At 31.2% G+C, this 20362-nt stretch overlaps 1 protein-coding gene across 1 annotated transcript in view; it reads right to left on the bottom strand.

Moving 5' to 3' along the window:
* The window catches only part of LOC123693085 (tolloid-like protein 1), a 47118-nt gene extending 32075 nt beyond the window's left edge, over positions 1 to 15043 (bottom strand). The window contains exons 1-2 of the mRNA XM_045638039.1: positions 14947 to 15043; positions 9583 to 9825 (exon numbers count right to left, since the gene is read on the bottom strand). Of these exons, the coding sequence (XP_045493995.1) occupies positions 9583 to 9772 (190 nt within the window). The 5' untranslated portion in view covers positions 9773 to 9825; positions 14947 to 15043. The remainder of the gene's footprint in view (positions 1 to 9582; positions 9826 to 14946) is intronic.
* Between the last annotated feature and the right edge of the window lie 5319 nt (positions 15044 to 20362).

Here is a 20362-nt window from a genome sequence, read left to right as displayed (position 1 = left end):
TAAAATACTTTCTTAATAGGGAAAGTAAGAATAATAAACGCTCAGACCTAAATTTTTATTTTTAAAACAAAAACTAATAATTATAACTGAACAAGGTTTTGCACTCGATTGTACAACATTCGGTTACAGTTCACAATAATAGATCTGTAGGTACAGTCGCGTATATTACCGACGGACGCACTTGGACAGTTGCAGTGATCGTAAAATGTGCCGCCAGCTTCCGGCCTTGCTAGTGTTGTATCGAACACAACACTGAGTTATCGATTTCGTTTGGAACACAACACTGAGTTATCAATTTTGTTTGAACACATAAGCACAAGTTATAAATTACTTGGCTAGTTTTAACTAGATCTTGTTTTCTGTTATAAGTACTCACATTAATTCTTTGAAATTTAGTTCGAGCTTTTTCGCTCTATTGCAATCGCAAAATAAACGAAATACAAAAGCATACAAAAATTGACACTATCATATTTAATTTGTTCCACATAATTATATCGATATTGTAGCATCTCTACATTCATACAAATATGTCGATAGTTTTTGAATCGACACCTACCAGCCTACTATAGAATATCAGTAAATGAGGTAGCGCTGTGCGTGTCCATGCCCACACATGATTTATTATGTGTTACTTTTCGACTGAATTTAACCTTTATTACCACGTGATAAGAGTTAATATGATAGCTTTACACTTGCAGAGCAGACTGTCAACAGAAGCTGCTAAAGAGCTCTTGAATAAACCTCTCCATATAATATAGGCTGGGGAGTAAAATATTTTAACGGCTATTTCTTTTAGCGTATTTTTGTTCTGCTTTTAAATTCCGAGTGTTTATAAGATAAACATTTATACAGGGGCAATAATGCAAGGGGCTTCTTGGGCGATAGAAGGTTGGATAAATAACTGTTTTATTCATTCATTGGCCGAAAAGGTATACTAGATCGGATGTCTGGCAAATTTCAGTATTATGTCGAAGTAAAGAATCTTGTTTTTTTTTTCTGTGTTTGATTTGTTAAGTTTGGTTTATTAATAATTATTTAATTATTAGTTAAATTAAATAGTAAATACATTCAAAATTGAAGCGATAAGAGAGAGTTATCACATTGTTATTTTCGCAAATAATATTAATATTTTCATCAAATTTCTAAAGGTATTCAAAAGTAACACGTTTTTCAAAACAGCCAAACCAGTATTCAAAACCCTTTGCATCTATAGAGTAACCGTAATTCATTTTGCTTTCATACCTAGCTTTTTCCCATGTTTTCTAACATTTATAGTGGTATTACATTTCATCAAAGGCTGTTTCAAGCAAAGCGTAAAATTACGTGGCAACAACAAGCTGTGCCTTTTATACGACATAATCTGGGAAACGCGTTTGGTCATATAACTCATATATACATGCCCACTTTATTTCCAACCTTTTCACTATTTATTCAATGCGGTTATGTCTTAAGTGGAACACAAACTTGTATCGAAAAATAGTTACACAATTGCTTAATATTTTGAATGTCTCTGATTACTTCGTCAATTACGAAGCTGAGTTGCTCTTATTTAATTGTTCATTTTTTTAGTTCCTATACTTAAATGTTTCCTATTCTACTTTTTTGTTGTCCATTTTTTTGATTAAAACTGTCTCGACATATAAATAGCATTTCATTATCTATTTATTTTTATTTCTCCTTTATTATTTTTTTATTTTAGCAGCCAGTTTATCATCGTATATAGTAACATGATTATGAAACAGTTTCTGTGTCATTAGGTTGCTTGGAAACCCATTTCCCTTGGGTAAAAACGCTATAATGAAGACTCGTCTCGCTAATTGAAGGAATTATAAATTAAAAGTTGTGTTTTAATTAGCTGTAAAGTTTATTTAATGTATTTTATGTAAAATAATAATTAAAAGCGTGTATTCGGAATCTATCCAATTGTGAATTACTTCATGTTTACCTAAATAATGTTTTTATGACATATTAATTTAATTTAATAGATAAATCTGTGTAATAAAATAGTTAGTTGGTATCTATACAATTTGTGTAATGTATAAATAGTTAGTAATTGAGGGGCCACACCATCAACGCCTGTAGGTAAACAATTTAAAATACATACGCAAACATTCAATAAAAGTTATGCATGACATTATTTCTATTAAAGTTCTTTGTTCTGTTATAAACTATCGCGAATGAATGCAGGATACTTTCTTTTACCAAGAGATGTGTGTGTTTAATAAATAAAGAATAAACTAAAATATGTAATAGTATAAGGCAACTTGTATATTCTATTATGGAACTCGTCAAAGTTGCCTTGTTAGACATGTGGGCGTGCGTAAAAGATATTTGATACAATATGTCTCCAGGTATCTAGGGTATTACGGTAGGTTTAAAAATATAAACCTATTTTATAAATTAAAGGCTTATCTTTTAAGAATATTGTGCCGTTGTTTTAGTATTAATAAAGCCAGCTAAGACTGCCGTATGCATTTGCGTATATCGTAACATTTGTACAGTATGTTCTGTAATCTGTATTATAAAAATGTGTTGTAAAAGCACCGTTTTCATTCATCAATTTGATAAGACAAACCATTCACAACTGACAGAGAATAATACCCCAAAATAAAAGCGAAGAAAACCCTACTATCTCCATAATATCCAATATCATTTGTAAAGCGCTTTAAACGCTTATTAAATAAATAAACACAAGCCCATCAATTTGTAAGGGCAGACAGCGCAATCCTCATCGCTGTATTCCCACTAACTATGACAAATGCGTTGGGACCTCATTCCTGCCGGCCCTTTGAGTTTTTCATCCTCAAACGAACGCGCTGTTTAGTACCGCAATATTTTTCTCTTAACACTAATTTGTTTGGACAGACGTTTAGAGTAATTAATATTTATCCCTTATACCGTTATTCATGAAAATTATCTTGGGTTCTAGGTTTAAAAATAAATTAACGCCCTCATACTGAACGATTTCAATATTTAATACAAAAAAAATTCCAGCTTTTTAGGCTTCGTTCGGAAAATGACTGTAGGTAGGTATATTTTCAAATTCTAGATTTTATGATCAATTTCTCCGTATAAATGAATTTTGTTATTCATAGAACTGTGTAAAGTAAACAACTTGAAAAACTTTCACAGGATTACAAATACAATTTGGGCTAATTATGTCTAAATAAATCATTAAAAAAAAAAGGAAAAATCCACCCCGTCCCATTAAGAAATACCAAAATTCTATTTTTGTCAATAAATTACTTACAACGAGTTTTTCTGAGAATTTGAAAAGCTGTCTTTTAATAGACGTATTCAGTTCGAATTATTTTACTCCCATTCAATTACCAAGAAAGACGGAAAATTATTAATATCTTGAAAAGCAGTGTTGTGTTTACGACGTCTCGAGTGGGTTGGATTACTTACATAAAAGTTTGTATGCCATTGATAGTTATTTGGGTATTATTCAAATGCCCTATATATTTTAACATTATGTTTAGTGATCATATACTAGAAGTGTAAAAAATGCTTAGGCCTTTTAACAATAAGACAAAAAGCTCTGATTCCTCAATCAAGATTATCAAAATGAAAAACTGTGTCGATATTAATGAAAAACTTGGCTTTAATTAAATGTTTTAATAATGATCCAAGTTGATAATTTTATCTAATATTGGAACAAAAACAACGGAAATCTTTAATGGGTAAAGTAAGAAAAACTTATTTGAAAAGCTACAAATATAAAATACAAATAAAATATAAAGAAAACACGCTTAAATTCCTTTAGTAGGTATATTCATTTCATAATAGGTATGTCACAAAATATTACTCTCTCGTCTAACCTAATATCCCCATTAAAATTTGCCACATAAGTTTTGCTCGGGGATTATACACATTACCTGAACAATACATCTTAAAATTATTCTATGAGACGGGATTAAATTAATTAACCTACGTCTTAGTAGAACAATATTGTCATTCCTCTGCGTTATTATGGTAATAAGTAGATAGGCAAATTAGTTTCTATATTTGTTAAGGTTAAGGCTATTCAAATCTCATACTCATAAGAAAAATAGGTGGTACTTAAGTCTATTATATTTTAGCATATTATATATTGTATGGTATTATTCTATTAATATAATTTGATAATGATTCAACTGTACGTTAAAACTGAATTTGCTAGCTCCTAACACAGTGTGTGCACAGGAGATAATTCCGTAACTAACGGTTATATACTTTAGTATTTTTTTTAACCGTTACTTTTAAGTAATTTTGAATAAACTTATATAGGAAGTATTGTCACTTCTTCTTTATGACAGTAATAACTTTAGAAATATAAATATCAGTTTAAACTTTGGTTGATATCTGTTAATAGTTACGGAATAATCACCTGCGATTACACCCTATGTATTTCTAAGTCTATGATTTCATTTCCTCAACTGTCGCCTACAAATTAATTTCTGTTCCTGTCGGACATCATTGCTATAAATAGGTGACGTTGCTTGAATCATATTATGGTTTACGCTGATTTAGTATTATTTTATATCAAATGCGGGATTGCAGGAATATACAAAAAGAATGAAAGATTGCTCTAATTTGCGTATCAACTCACAGTTATAGCCTGGTGCCTCTAAGGTAGGAGTTACATATTGTTTTCTTGTACAAATAATAATATTGTAAATTGAAATATAGCATGGAGCAGTATTTCTATCCATACTAATATTATAAATGCGAAAGTAACTCTGTCTGTCTGTCTGTCTGTTACTCAATCACGCCTAAACTACTGAACCAATTTGCATGAAATTTGGCATGGAGATATTTTTATACCCGAGAAAGGACATAGGCTACCTTTTATTGTGAAATATGTACCACGGGCGAAGCCGGGGCGAATCACTAGTATTTCATAAATCTCGGAGAAACTGCGCCTGTTCATATGATAAAATAAAGTTCTTCGAAAGATAAAAGGTAAACAATCATAAAAAAAACTGTGTGATAACTATAATTATTTATGATAACCCCAAAATCAATCCAGATTCAATTATCACTTATTATAAGATTCATTTCAATTCCAAATAATTATTTTTTTACGTTTTATCAATTTCTTAAAAGCAAAAAACCAATCAAAGTAAGAAATTAATGCTTTCTAACTTTTAGAAATGTTTTCAAAGTTTAATTTCAAATATTGAGTCTGCAAAATTTCTCGATTACCGCGTATTTTTTAAGAAGTGAATCCGCAAAGAGGTTTTCCCTAAGTTCATACTTTTAAATATATTACATCAATATTACAGCTCCTTCTCAATATTAATCTATAGTTTTCTCTAAAATGAGAACTTTATAAATACGACTTTAATCATTTTTAATTTTTATACTACTTAGCTACATTTTATCTACAATGAAATGTAAATATTAATAAAAATAATTATTGAGACAATTTACTACTTTATATTTTTAATGTTTAGTGTCAACAACCGTTCCATAATGGTTTCATATTAATTTTTAATCCTGTGAAGCTTTCAGGTGTGAGGTGTTATGGAGTAGCCATGCTCTATCTTCTATCTATGAAACCATTGCCCTACATACAGGGCGCTTATTAGCAATGCCATACGTGCTTATACTAAGGTGTTAAGAAAATGAAAATAATGACAAAACGTATTTTACACATTTTTTTTAAGAATTAATAAAAATGAGATCATATCAGATAATTATATGATGAAATAAAAAAGAAGTAGAACAAATGTTGTTACTTATGATGTTAGCTATCGCCTATCTTGTCCTGCGAGGTTGCTGGTGTTTTACAAGTAACCCTGTATAATCTCTATAAAATAACCAGTTAGTTTCTTTGAACACTCAATAAATAGCGTTCTAAATACTTAATGATAAGGCGCTTTAAAAAAACATTTTACACAAAGGAATTCTCAGCCGATCATTGTTAGACAGACCTTTTCTTGCAGTCTAATCCCTCATTAGTGGTCTCATAAGGCTGAGTTATCCGTCAAGTTGTTTGTTCGGAAACAATACAGCTCTTTAGTTATCTACGGGTATTAGTTGGAGGGGATCTATTTCTTTCTCTGTGTTAAGTATTGGGAATTCTTATTTTCAAATGCCTTTGTAATTGACCTAGAAGCGATAGTCAGATTATTTTAGAACTGTGCGAATTTTTATTTTATTTTAGTTTAAAATAAAATTACCGCCCGCAGCTTCGCCCGCTTTGTTCAAACCTAATAAATTATTATACACTAAAACTTTCCTATTGAATCACTCTATGTATTAAAAAAACCGCATCGAAATCCGTTCCGTAGTTTTAAAGATTTAAGCATACAAAGGGACATAGGGACAGAAAAAGCGACTTTGTTTTATACTATGTAGTGGTTTGCGAAGGAGTTGTATACAATATTAAGATTCTGATATACTTTGTTATTTTTCAGCGATAGTTATTTAGCGATAATTTACTGATGTAAAGGAAAATTATAGAACAGTATCAATTATTCTGAAGTTCAATTATGAAAAGATGTACATAATATTTTAATTGTTTCAAGATCGTTGACTGTTGTATTCATTAAAACTTTTCAAAGGATTTAATTCGATGTATAATAATATAAGTTCATAATTAATTCAAGACGCTTTAGACTTTACAAGTTTATATCTTCCACCATTCATAAAGGATTATTAGAGAATGCACACTATTACTATAACACAACTAAGTTTATTATTTTTTTCTGTATTAAAGGATATAGTAAAAGATAAAAGATATGATATCAAAAGTAACTCTCTAATATAGAGTATCGCTAATCAAAGTCTAAAATAAGTGATAACTGCGTTAAACACAACCGACTTCAGACTTGCACTTGCAAAATTTACAAATACCTACAGACAAAAATGCTCATAAAATAAAAACTACTGGGCCTATTCGAATAAAATTTTTATCGGACCAATTCGACACCATCCCGCATCGAACAAAAAAAGAATCACGTAAATCGGTTCAGAAACCTCGGAGTAATCGGTGTAGGTACATACATAAAAGAAAAAAAAAATACCGGCCGAATTGATAACCTCCTCCTTTTTTTTGAAGTCGGTTAATAACATAAAACAGATGATAATGAAAAACAATTACCGTAATCAAAAAATTAGAATGCAATCTACATATTTGCTAATTAAACATCACACAGAGTAAAAGCTGCTACAAAAAGAAAAACAATAATTCAACGTCAGCGCCACTTAAACAATTTGCATATTATAAACGAACAAGCACTTTTGTATGGCTCACACAGAGAATGCTCTATCCCGCAATTTGTTGCGTTATACCATTTTTATTTTGCGGATGTCGCATCATTCATACAGATTACTTTGCCTAATGAGTTTTTTCATTTTAGACGATTTAAAATGCAAATGAAATTGGTGTACGTTACAGAGCCGTGGGTAAAATACAACCGTGTAGATAATATGAAACATGATGTAAAAAGTTTTTGGTTTCATGCTTTTTTCATTTATTTAGTGATACCTAATACTCATTTATATATCCTAATTAATTTGGTTTATATGTCATAAAGATTAAGTTCTTCACAAGCAATTTAAAATGTACTACGAGAATATGTTTAAATTTAGCGTAGCACTTTCGTCTTCGTAGCTGTTTGTAGCGCTGTAGACATTTATTTAGTTTGTAGAAAATCTAATTATTCTAAGGTATATTTATGTGCTTTGCTTGATTTTCACTAACAGTAAGTATAAAAGTTTTTTTATATCCTGTCAAATACTTTGATTTTAGTTACAGCGTTTATATTATTTTTTATCGTAATATTGTGCTCATAAATAATCTCATACAAATCATATTTTACAAAGGAAGCTAATTTTACACGGTAGTAATAAAGGAAGATTTCGGCGTTTTGCTCTATCAACTAAAAAGAGATAGGTATACAAACAAACAAACAAACAAAAATACTTTATTGTGCACCACAGAGAAAAGTACAAGTAAGGACACAATACATTGTTAATAAAAGATATAATTATGATGGTATATTAGGATAAATGGAACAAATTCGATTTACTTCATAATATTTGAGGTTACCATATTAAGGTTATTATTTGTGAACATTTTTCAAATACAATTCTATAAAAAGCATTACAAACATTAGGATTTTCAAAGGCACCATTGTGTATACAATCTGTCTAACAAAACAATCGATTATTTCTTTAGAATATAGATTGAAATAGACGTCGTATTTGAACTTTCCCTTATATTGACGGAGTCTTTCAAGTACAGCAAAGAATCGTTCTACAATAAATTTGTTTCACATAAAGGTAAGGCTCAAAAGGCACCAGTAAAAGGTAAAATGTTTACGTCTTACTTTATTATAGGGAGGTTAAAGTGTGATTTCTTTTTTGTTACCCCTTTATTTTTGAAATCGGAGGGTTGTTTTAAGAAATACTACATTTATTTATCATTCGCTAGGTCTATTGGTTTTACAGGCTGAATAATCTAAATGACTCGTTATTCTGATATGGTATATTTGACCTTATATTTATTGGAAATATTATCTTCTTTCTCTCCCTAACCTTAACTATAATAAAAGGAAATTCTTACAATAATTTCATATTACATGTCAACGTTTACTTTACGCGTAGGTGACTCTCATAATTGCTTCGAAATCTGTCGTGTAAAATATATAGTTTGACGTTGCGACTAACGAGCTGACCATATGTGAGCTGGATTACCCAAGGTGCAGTCACTAGTCAAGACTAGTGACTGCATTAAACGGAGTTATCTGATGGATCATGGGACATCTCAAAATCAAAAAAGGAGCTTTGGGCCTTGTCAGAAACTTTTTAGGGCCCCTTATTAAAGAGGCAAAAATGGTGTCAACAAAATTAGAAGATGACGAAAATAAATCCAAAGAGGCTGTCATCATTATGATATACATAATCAGTACTCAGTTATTTTGAAATTAATATAAGAAGTCTTTATTTCAATAGGATAACGTTAATTATCTTTAATATATAGTTATATTAAACTAGCTATCATACATTAATTTTTTTTTTCACAATTAAATCATTCAAACTTTTAATGTAAACCTATGGCAGTGCAACTGATTATATAAGAAAGCAATTTGGAGCCATTTTTTTTATTCTAGTCGTGTTTGCGTGGAAATCTATCCCAACGTCGATGTCATTAAAAAGAGCTAAAACTGAAATCAGCAGAGGACGATGAAATCCACCCTGTCTCCTCGATCAAACCCCGTAAGTCACGTCCTAACAAGGGGAGGCGATGAAACAAATAATAAACATTCAATCGTAAAGGACCTCTCGAAACACATTAATATCCGACTCCTTGAAGACATTTCTATTTTCGTGATGCTCAAGCGCCTTTTTAATTTGCGACTCACCGATCCGGTGTACGGGATGTCTTGTAATGAGCAAATTAAATTTAAATGATGTAATTTCTTTTTCTACTTAAGTTCTTAAAATGAATGAGGAAAATATTTTATGCTCGAAAAAATTGTTGATGGAACATTACCATCAATTTCTAACATATTTGAGCACTGTTTATTTAGTTGCTTATAAAGTTTGCAAAACATATTTTAATTCTATTTTTTTTTGTTTCGTACTAACCGGCTTTACAAGGATCCATGCCAAGGTCGTTAGACGCTTTATTTTCATAATTGTTAGTCAGCAATTCTTCTATCGTAAATTTTCGAGATTCTTCTCTCCCCTCCACCGAACTTACTTGTAGACCAGCACACAATGCAATAGTCATTAGAGCACCAACCACCCGCGTGAACGCACTACTATATAACGTCATTTTGAAGACGTTCACTGGACACAGCACTTAAGCATAATTCATACTCGTTTAATCTGAAACAAATGAAAGGTAATTTTGAGTTTCATTGAGAAAACATTTATTAATAAAGAATATAACGTAATATACCCATTTATTAAGGTATTAGTTTCGAATATAAATGTGGCTTGGAAACCGCCTGACAAATAGTCGCATTGCTCCAACTTTAGCGAGGCTAAGCCACTAATGGGACTACAGATCATTTGAAGGAGTTCTATTACAAATTGTCTTCTTGCTAACAAAGACGTATTTATTTGATTTGAAATGAAACTTAAGAAAATGAAAAAGGTCGGATTTCCTTTAATCTGAGTCCAATTCGCTTCCATGATTGCTTCATAAAATACGAACCAAATATTTTTTATATAATTTGTTGTTATTTTTACAACCAGTTTTTAGTGTCAAGGCAACGTCATCAGTTAAAAAACCAAACGACTGATAAAACTTTATGTAGGTACATTAGAACATGACTAATCAAGGAAATTTCTTCAAAATGTCTTGTGGTCTGATTTATTAATTTTCTCTATGATGCGATAATGATTAGCCTCTTATGTATGTAAGGAAGTTCCCGAGAGTTCTGGCGAAAGTTGAGTTCAAATTTGCAAAGATAGTTTCTTGTTGGAATTTCAGGCGTGCAAATGACGGTAATAGTTAATTTTAGATGGAATTTAATAAATTAATTTCACGCTTGTTAATTATAATTGATGATATTAAATATTCGAAGTAGATATTTCTCGCTTCGCAAAAGTTTCAAGAAATAAAAGGCGACGGTAGTGGAATTTCTTTAGAAATATGAAACCTGAAATTTCTTATCAAAGACATAGGACAAAAAAAAACGCTACAATTCTTTTCTGAACTTTTTATGATAACTTGGGTCAGGTTCGAGATAAGACGTATTCTTGTATGATTTTTTTTCATTTGTCGAATTTTGAAGCCGATCTTTTTAAATTATTTATGTTCTTCGTTCAAATTGACTAATGTTGGACGCAATGATGAAGTTATCTTTAAGTACAGTAAATTATTAAAATGTAATGTTATCTACATGTAAGTTTTATTTTTTGTTTCTAATTTTAAGGAGGATAAAAAAAGCTGATATTTAAATGATTATAGGTTAAGATGTATCGAATTGAAAAATGTATTTAAATTAAGATAGCACGTGAAAAAAAGACGTGTGGCACTCGGGGACTGCCGCGGTAAAGCTATTGCATAGCATGCCTTCAAGCCACACCTCCACCCGTCGGAGTGAGGAGCGTGAGGTTTTTTTTCGTTATGGAATTTCTGGATTCGGTCCCCGCGCTCAAGGCCTGCGATAGAAGCTATGCAATAGCTTAAAAAAAACATTACTTATATTTTACATTGCATTGCAATCAATCTAGAATTTTCGACTCGTAATTACTTACAACATTCATGAATAATGACTTCACACAATAAGTGAAATAAACATACCTAAAGCAATTATAATCAGATAAGGGGGTCATTCAGATATTATATTATAGGTAGGTATGTGATTACAATTTATATACAAATAAAATAAATAAAACAAATAAAATACAAATTGCGCGAAATTACATCGATGTGCCTGGCGACTAATACAAATCATCAGTCCCGATAAAAACAGTTGTTATTCTAAGTACACAATCGTTGTAATAACTAATCAGTGTGTTCTTTGACCTTATATTCAATTTCCTTCACTAAGTCCCCTTTATGATACAGGCGAATATGAACTCTTGCACTATACAAACAGGGATGTGTTTTTAATAATTTCTATTGGCAGTTAATATTTTGTGCAACGCGAAAGGTTCGGAGCCCGGTCAACATTATCACTAAATGATAAGGGAGACACATTTCAATAATGGTTCGTTCGCTTTCTTTGTGTCTCTTATTCCAGGTCTTAATGGCTTTAATGCAAAAGTGAATGGGAATATTCTATTTCATTGATAAGCGACGGCCATTAAAAATACCTACGCATTTAACTTTTCCTCTTTCAATACCTAATTACGATTCAGTAATTACCGTGTATTTTAAATTTTTATGAAAAATGTGTTAAAAGCGTTGAGTTGAGTGCTGCGTTTTGCATAAAAATTATACGCGCGTTTGTTGTTCGATTTTTTTAACGGATATTCCTATTAGAGATTGTTAACCTTAGTGTTCATTTGTTTTTAACATCAAATAACTTGTATATATATTATGTATCTACTTTTAAATATACCTATTATATAAAGAACTCTACCTACCTACTTTGTTTTACAATAATATAAACTAAACTGCCTTCAAATAGTCAGACTATTTTAAAGTATAAAACAATCTTCAAAATCGGTTCCCGTCTTGTCGAAAGTCCGAAAGTTCTGTATCAATCCCAAAAATAGGTACTGTCGAAGTGAGAACCTCCTCCTATTTTGAATTAATTTGAAAAGACTCACTTCACACCCTTTTTACCCTGTAATCCATCTATCTGCCTAAATGTGTGTAGGTACTATGTATACACACGTAAGAAGTGAAACTTCTTTATGACTTTTTTTTTCAAACAATAATTTACTATATGCAATTTTACAGAAATACGTCGAATCACGCTTGGTAGGGATAAGAAAAACATGGCGCGTAACGGAAAAATGTCACGCGTTACGAAAAAATGTTACTTACACTAAATTTTTTTCCAACCCCGATAAAGAAGTTTCACTTAAAAAAAACTGTTCACATTCATAAACCTATAAAAATACATAATATTATATACCGTTAAAACTCTACCATGTTAGGGAGTCAGCCTTATTTCATCAGGTATGTCTGTTTGATAACAATTCGTTTGTTATGAATCTGTGGACTGTATATAAACTTTAAATTACATGTGCGTGTTATTGTCTTGTAAAATATAAAACTCTATACACTAGGAAATCGATACAACTAAGTACTATTAAAGAAAGAATACGATCGGAATTTGTTGGCATACTGTGGGAATAACATCGAGTTTATTTGAACACTAGCCGCGCCCTGCGGTTTCGCGTGGCTCCGTTCCTGTTGGTGTTAGCGTGATGATATATAGCCTATTGCCTTCCTCGGTAAATAAGCTATCTAATACCGAAAGAATTTTTCAAATCTGACCAGTAGTTCATGAGATTAGCGCGTTCAAACACACAAACAAAACTCTTCAGCTTTATAATATTAGTATAGATTCCACAGCCTATTTCATTTCATGAAATTTCATTACTTTTCAATATTAAGTTTTATTTAAAGCCGCATGTAAATATATTAATTAATAGTGCAGCATAGGCAGTATTGCGTTTTATAAGAGCATGTTCAATATAAATATGATTGTTATGAATGCATATATTGTTTATTATTAATAGAACTTGAACTATAATATTGATCTCTATAATGACTATTTTTACCCTGAGCTCATATCTTTATTTGCGTGTCAAGTTGCAAATATAGTGGCAATGAAGATACACTTTATAAATAATAGGTAGGTATGCGAATATTTTTTTTATAATTCACATTTTTTTGTAAAATAAGATAGGACTTTTCAGGATCAAAGGTATCAGCAAAAAATAGAATGCATTAAGTATTTGTAAATGAATGCTTATCTCTTCTTAAGTATAGTTGGGTAGTGAGAATTTGTACTACCTACTTCTGAAATACCTACTGAAAATTGCATGAATCTCTGTCAAAAAATTCACGCGGGAATCGATTACGAAGAGAAATTAAGATTAGCACCTAAGCCCCCCTAGCCAAGTGGCTTTCTGTTAGCGTAGCGTTCAATAGAATAGACTACGAATGTATGAGATTGACGTAAGCTGTAGGGCTTTCTGTTAGCGTAGCGTTCAATAGAATAGACTACGAATGTATGAGATTGACGTAAGTTAACTACAGCTTACGTCAATCTCATACATTCGTAGTCTATTCTATTGAACGCTACGCTAACAGAAAGCCACTTGGCTAGGGGCTGGTCTAAACATATTTAAAATATTGAAGCCTATAAGTATTAATTAAACATCCTTTGCAACTTGCACTGAATTTAGTACCTATTACTTCTAAACGACTTGCCCAAAACCGACTGAATAATGTGTTCTCATTTCGTAGCATATTTTGTATTTATATGATTAGGTCAATGTGTCATATTCAGGCTCGTAAAGTTAACAAATTATGCAATCGAAATGTAACCTAAATACCTATCTTTTCATAATATTACCTGATAACAATAGCATAAATTAAGAAAAGGAGAAGGGAAAATAATGAATAAATACTAAATAGAAGCCTATAAATACAAAGATAAGATCTTCTTTCAATTTTTGGTAGAAACTGAGAAAGCACTAACTTCCCAACCTTGAATTTAAACTTTGATTAAAACCCTTCATTTATTTTACTAGATACCTATTTTGAACTAATCTAGACGTCCCATTAAATACCAGGCTATTGTTTATTCGAAAGAAATTTCGCTTCAAACTGTATTGAGTCAATCGCGCATAATATGAATTATTAATATTATATTATACATATAAAATTTATAAGTTATTTTTTTCGGTTACACATCTCTACAATCTAATTGTAGATACTTTATGAAAAATATACTAGCTGCCCGCCCCGACGCGACTCCGCCCCGGTAGACTTTTATTTATGACGGAATTTATGTAATATGCACTAGTTAGGTATTTCAATTAGATACTTATGTTATAAAATAGAGCAGTCTTAGTCTTTAGTGTTTATTTTACAACAAATTAAAAAGCATTTAGGTACAGTACATAGGTATACAATTAAATTAAATAATTACTGTAGTACAGCTACATAATATTATGTATATTGTATACCAAAAGTTAATCAATTTTAAGTAGAGTCGGTAGGTATTATTATTGTTTCATAAGTTTATAAATAACTTAAAACCACACAAGCATATTATGCGTAGGTAGGTACATAAACTTGGTGTTCATCCACATGCATTATTGCATTATTTCAAAATATATTTTTAATCGTTTTTTTTTTCGTTATAACTACCTATAATGCATATTATGTATAGATTGTAAAACTTAAGAGGATTTTTTGAAAATAAATCCCGTCCCAAATTCCACAAAATAAAATAAATAAATGCAAAATACGAACAATAATTCATAATTCGCACAAAGCTAAGAGCTAAAGCTGTTTAAACTACTTACATGCACTCGTAAAAATAAACACAGTAACACACTAATTTACGCGTCTGTAAAGGTTAGGTCACACTCGACAAACGACTTGACAATGCGGCGTCCCGAGGACAACTGATATCCTAGCGATTCGGTCGGGAACACTTGGTACTGTTGCATTCACAATTGTTATTAGTATTTTTATTTTTACAAAAATAATTATGTTCATTAATTATGTAGGCATTTTTTAATCTTTGAATATTTCCAAGTCTTTTTTCTTTAAGTATATTATTTGGATGTAACATGAACACAATATGTTCTATGTATCAATAAAAAAATTGGACAATAAATTATTCTTGTCCTACTCTATTGATCAAGTCAATGAGGATGTAACTTTTTTTTTATATCGTAGCGGCAAATTTACTGAGTTGTTGTGGATGGTAGGCGATCGCAAGTCGCAACCGCCCATTAACATTAAACAATTATTAAACATATAATTTTGCAGATCTCAGCAAGTTGTTACAAAAAGAGATTTTTTTTATATTTTTAAATTAAATAATATAAACAAATTTCGCTTCAAACTGTATTGAGTCAATCGCGCATAATATGAATTATTAATATTATATTATAGATTGGCTGAAGAATATAAAAAAAACTAGTGACTATCTAAACGTCCGCGTCGTAGAGACACAGATAATGTTGGGTGTAAATTAGCTTTACTGCAATTGAAATAATAAAGGACAAAAACACTTCTATTCACAACTGTACTGGCCTTTATTTAAACGTTTGTCAAAACAGTGTAACAACCAGCTATTCATTATTATGTTAAAGTTTATCTTGTTAAGTAAACAAGCAGTAATTACCATATTCACGATGTATGTAATGTGGAATGGAAACATTTAATTAGTAGTCTGGACTGGATGTACATATGTGAGAAATGTAATATGTATTAATTGCATATTACATTTCTTTAAATTTCATTAATCGTAAAAAATAAAACTTGAACCGAAAAAAAACATTACTCTTATAAGTTTTTGCAAGTGTTTGTAATTTTCTTTCAAACAACTACCGATCCGGAAAGTCAGGGGAAAAATTAGCAAGAAACTCTAGGTATGTGTATCTTGTTCCCATTTTTAAGCATGTTTGTGCATATTATTATCTACAAACAGAAGACTTAAAAACAAGAGTAAGAACAAGAGTTTTCCTTGTTCATATTAAGCAATGTTACAGATAATGTTCTATATTATGTTTCAACCCGTAAAAAAACTACATATAAATATTGAGTTGGACATTTTAGCGTTATTGAGTAACTCATATATTGATTAAAATCTGGACCAATATATACTGTACGATAATAATAGTGGACTTTGATGGTTTAGTGATAGCCTTAATTAAAATCTAAACTAACCGTAAACGAAGCGGCCAATAACTAATTAATTTTACGAACCTTAATATTACCATGTTAAATATTTAACATATACGTATTATTATAATTATTGTAGTTAAAAAATATAAAAATATAGCTTTTTTAGGTAGGTGTTGAGTTAATTCGTAACAAAAAACAACCAAAACAATTTAAGTTTATATTGATAAATTTAATAAGGACATACTTACTTAGTTAATCGTGCAAGATAAAATAAAACCATAGATAGTTTTAACAATAAATCTCCACTTCATATTATTGAAATGGGAAATCAATAATTGTTACTAAAATTGGAGTCTAAGGGCGGCCGTACACGGACCGCTCGAGCAGTTAACGGCTGAGCGACGTACACGGACGGCTCGAGCGGTCGGTCGTTGACGGCTCGAGCCGTCGGTTCTTGACTGCTCGAGCCGTCGCTACCAACCGCTCGAGCCGTTGATTTTTTGACTAGTCGCGTCATTGATTTTCAGGGGGAGAGGAAGCCGTCGACGGCTCTAGCGCAGTCAACGGCTCGAGCAGTCAGTGTATGCCTCACGACCGCTCGCGAGCCGTCAACGGCACGATGGAATTTCGTCATGCAGTTGACGGCTTGAAGCGGTCGCGACGGCTCGAGCCGTCACGTGTACGGCGGTGAATGAATGCCTATAGTTCACCGCGCGGTCGCGGCTTCAAGCGGTCGGTCTCAACTGCTTGAAGCGGTCCGTGTACGGCCGCCCTAAAGGATAAAGTTTCTTTCAAAGTTTAAATGAATCTAACTGTTCTAGAACAATAAATGAATTGAAGCCCGGTGTCAAATATTAACTTAACGCGAATTGAGTGACAGAATGAGGAATAGGATCTTGTTAAATAGGTTTTTACTACAAGCTTGGATACTTCAATATTGTGATAAATTTCAAACCAAGAAAGTAAACATTTAAATGATATTTTTATGAGAAAGAAAGCACACAATCCGCTTTCTCAATACTATATTATGTAGCTATTATAAGAATATTATTATTTTTAAAACAGCATAATAATACTAAGCTTGTCTACACTATCAGCTTCTTTTTAAACCGTTTAATTCGTGTACAATGTACATTATTATGAGCTTAGCTCAGAAACGCCGCACTAAGTACATATTTTCCTATATATACGTAAAGCTTAAGCTTTCCTTGATTAAGAGCATTATGCTGCTAATATTTATATGTCTATACCCTGTCTATGCAACTGCATTGTTTCACGGACGCATAATGTATATGATTTATGAATGCATTATTTTATTTTTAACTAGCCGCGCCGCGCGGTTTCACCTGCATGGCTCCCTGTTGATCTTAGCGTGATGATATACTATAGCCTAGCCTTCCTAGATAAATGGACTATCTAACACGAAATAATTTTTCAAATCGGACCAGTAGTTCCTGAGATTAGCGCGTTCAAACAAACAAACAAACTCTTCAGCTTTATAATATTATTATAGATTCTTCGGTCTATCTTTTGTTGAAGATGATATAATAAGAAGCTGCTTCTCCTGTTATTTACTTAGATAATAATATTATTATCTTCTAACAAATCATTTCGTTGTGTGTTAAATCGTATTTACATTATGCTATCACTATTTTAGTACGAGTCATTTACCTTCAAATAATTTAAAAACTTTATCATTAGAGATAATCCTTCATTTTTAAAGTGAAACTTTTATTACATCGTCTCAAACTTTTTGGTCTGTGTAGCGCATGTCGCGTGACGCACGATAATTATCGTACAAATACGATAATTTTTAGTTAAATGTCTATACTTAGTGTGAAAAAAAGTTTCACTTTTACCGTGGTTTCATAAAACCACACAACATTTTTATTTATATCCGCTTTTCATAAAGTTTTATTAAAATTCTGTAATATTACGCATCTACCCATTATGATAAATTATATGACAAATGCGTACAAAATTCACAGCCAGATTTTCCAATAATGGGAGCTTCGATAATAGATTATTGAGATCGATCATCACCTTTGTTCACATTTTAGTAAATTTTTCATATCCACGTCCGCTGTTATTTATTACGAACAATATTTTATATCGCTGCAAATATTTACAGATCTCCACTCTATTATATTGTGGGAATGGAAACAATATTGTTAATTAAATTTAGAGCTCCTGGATATTATCATCAGACATTGATTGATATTTAAAATACAGATATTAATTACATTAAATTTGATGATTTGTTTCCAATATAATGTTTGATACTCTTCTTTTTTTCAAAACAAATTAATATGAATGGATCTCCAATTAAACTAAACTTAACAACTCCTTTAAAATAAGATTCATAATAAATTTGAGTATAAATTGTGTATTTTTCTTAAGACAAATTGTTAAATGAAAAAAATTAAACCTACCACATTAATCTACCTATTATAAACGTATTTGAAAATATGTGTGTCTATTTTGATTAGATTTTAAGAATTGACGGAGTTTCACAATTCGCTTTAATAGAGGTATACCGAAAGCACAGTTGGATAGAATTCGTGAAACAGCTTTGTTCATGGGATTTTGACAGCACAGAACAATGTCTAACGGTTCAACAAGTTGAAAATATATTCAGAATTTTTAACGATGCTGTAGAATTTAAAAACTATTGGAAATAAGTATTTTAAATGTGGATGAAATTGCAGTACGTGTAGGAAAAACTAAACTCTTAAAAAAATTTATTTCAGAAATTGTTTTAAGAGTTAAAATAAATAAAAAAAGACAACATAATGTAGGGAGATCTAAGGTGGGGAGTAACCACTGGTTTGTAATAGGCAATATTATGTATAGGTAGATATGTATTATTAGTTCCGTTGATCTTCGCTGAATATATTATAACTGGGTCATAATTATTGTTTGAATGCATTTCTAATCTCATTAATAAAATACTTAACTATAGTTACCTATATAGTTTTTGACCTGAACCTTCATAAATTCTCTCACCGTTGGAATGAAAACTAAGTGCTATACCAGACAGCGCAGGACAATGAGCCTCGCGCCTCACAAGTCACAGCCGAAAAAAAAAGTAATTAAAGTTCACGCCACAAGCTTTTAGGTACTTATAATGAGTACCTAGTAGGTACATGTAAATGAATGCTGTTGTTCAAAACTCTCTAATCTGTATTCTGACTGGCTAATAACCTATTTTATTTAAAATTCTCTTCTGTCTCATGTACCACAGGCAAAGCCGGGACTGATTCCTAGTAAAAAAAAAAATAAAAAAGTTATAATCAGCAAGAGTCGTACATCTCGCGTGACAGGCGAAGACATAACTCAGAAAGCCGACACTTTTTTAAGACCCCATAAAGTTGCGCTAATCTTAAAGCGAGTGATAACACGAAGGCCTTAATTAACACTATTAAAGCCAAGATCTTGTCTGTGAAAATGATCGTGAAACGCGACGATTGTGATTTCCACGTTTAAGATGAGAGCACAATATGAAAGAAAGAAATACCTACAAAGAAAGTGTTTATTTGGATTTATAGGAAATAATAGCCTTAATTTTGTTGTATTTTAAATCTTAAACAAAAAATTAACTGATAGCTGTGTGATAATTAATTTATATACCTTACTAGCTATTCCCCGCGGTGTCGCCCGTTAGTCTTAGCGTGATGATATATAGCCTATAACCTTCCTCGATAAATGAGCTATCTAACACCGAAAGAATTTTTCAAATCGTACCAGTACTTAGTTCAAAAAAACAAACATCAAACTCCAGCTGTATAATATAATTATAGATAAGAATTCTTGTACCTATACGTTATAAAAATCCCTTAAGGGAGGCACGTGTCCCAGCAGTGGGGACATAATATTATGATGATGATGATGATGAGAATACTTTTATTCAATTGTAGCCAAATTGTAGCTATCTACTTACGTTATTATTTTTTAGCATTTTCAACTGTAATCAAATATTTTTTTCAAAAATTAAGCTCATCCCATATAATTTAAACAAAGCCTTCATAGAAATTTGATAGCACTTGAAAAGCCGGTGGGAGTATATTTTTAGTCTAGATCCTC

The sequence above is a fragment of the Colias croceus genome, chromosome 7 (genome assembly GCF_905220415.1).
Source record: "Colias croceus chromosome 7, ilColCroc2.1".
NCBI lineage: Eukaryota > Metazoa > Arthropoda > Insecta > Lepidoptera > Pieridae > Colias > Colias croceus.
The sequence above is the reverse complement of the archived record's forward strand: the minus strand, read 5'-3'. Positions and strand labels throughout refer to the sequence as shown.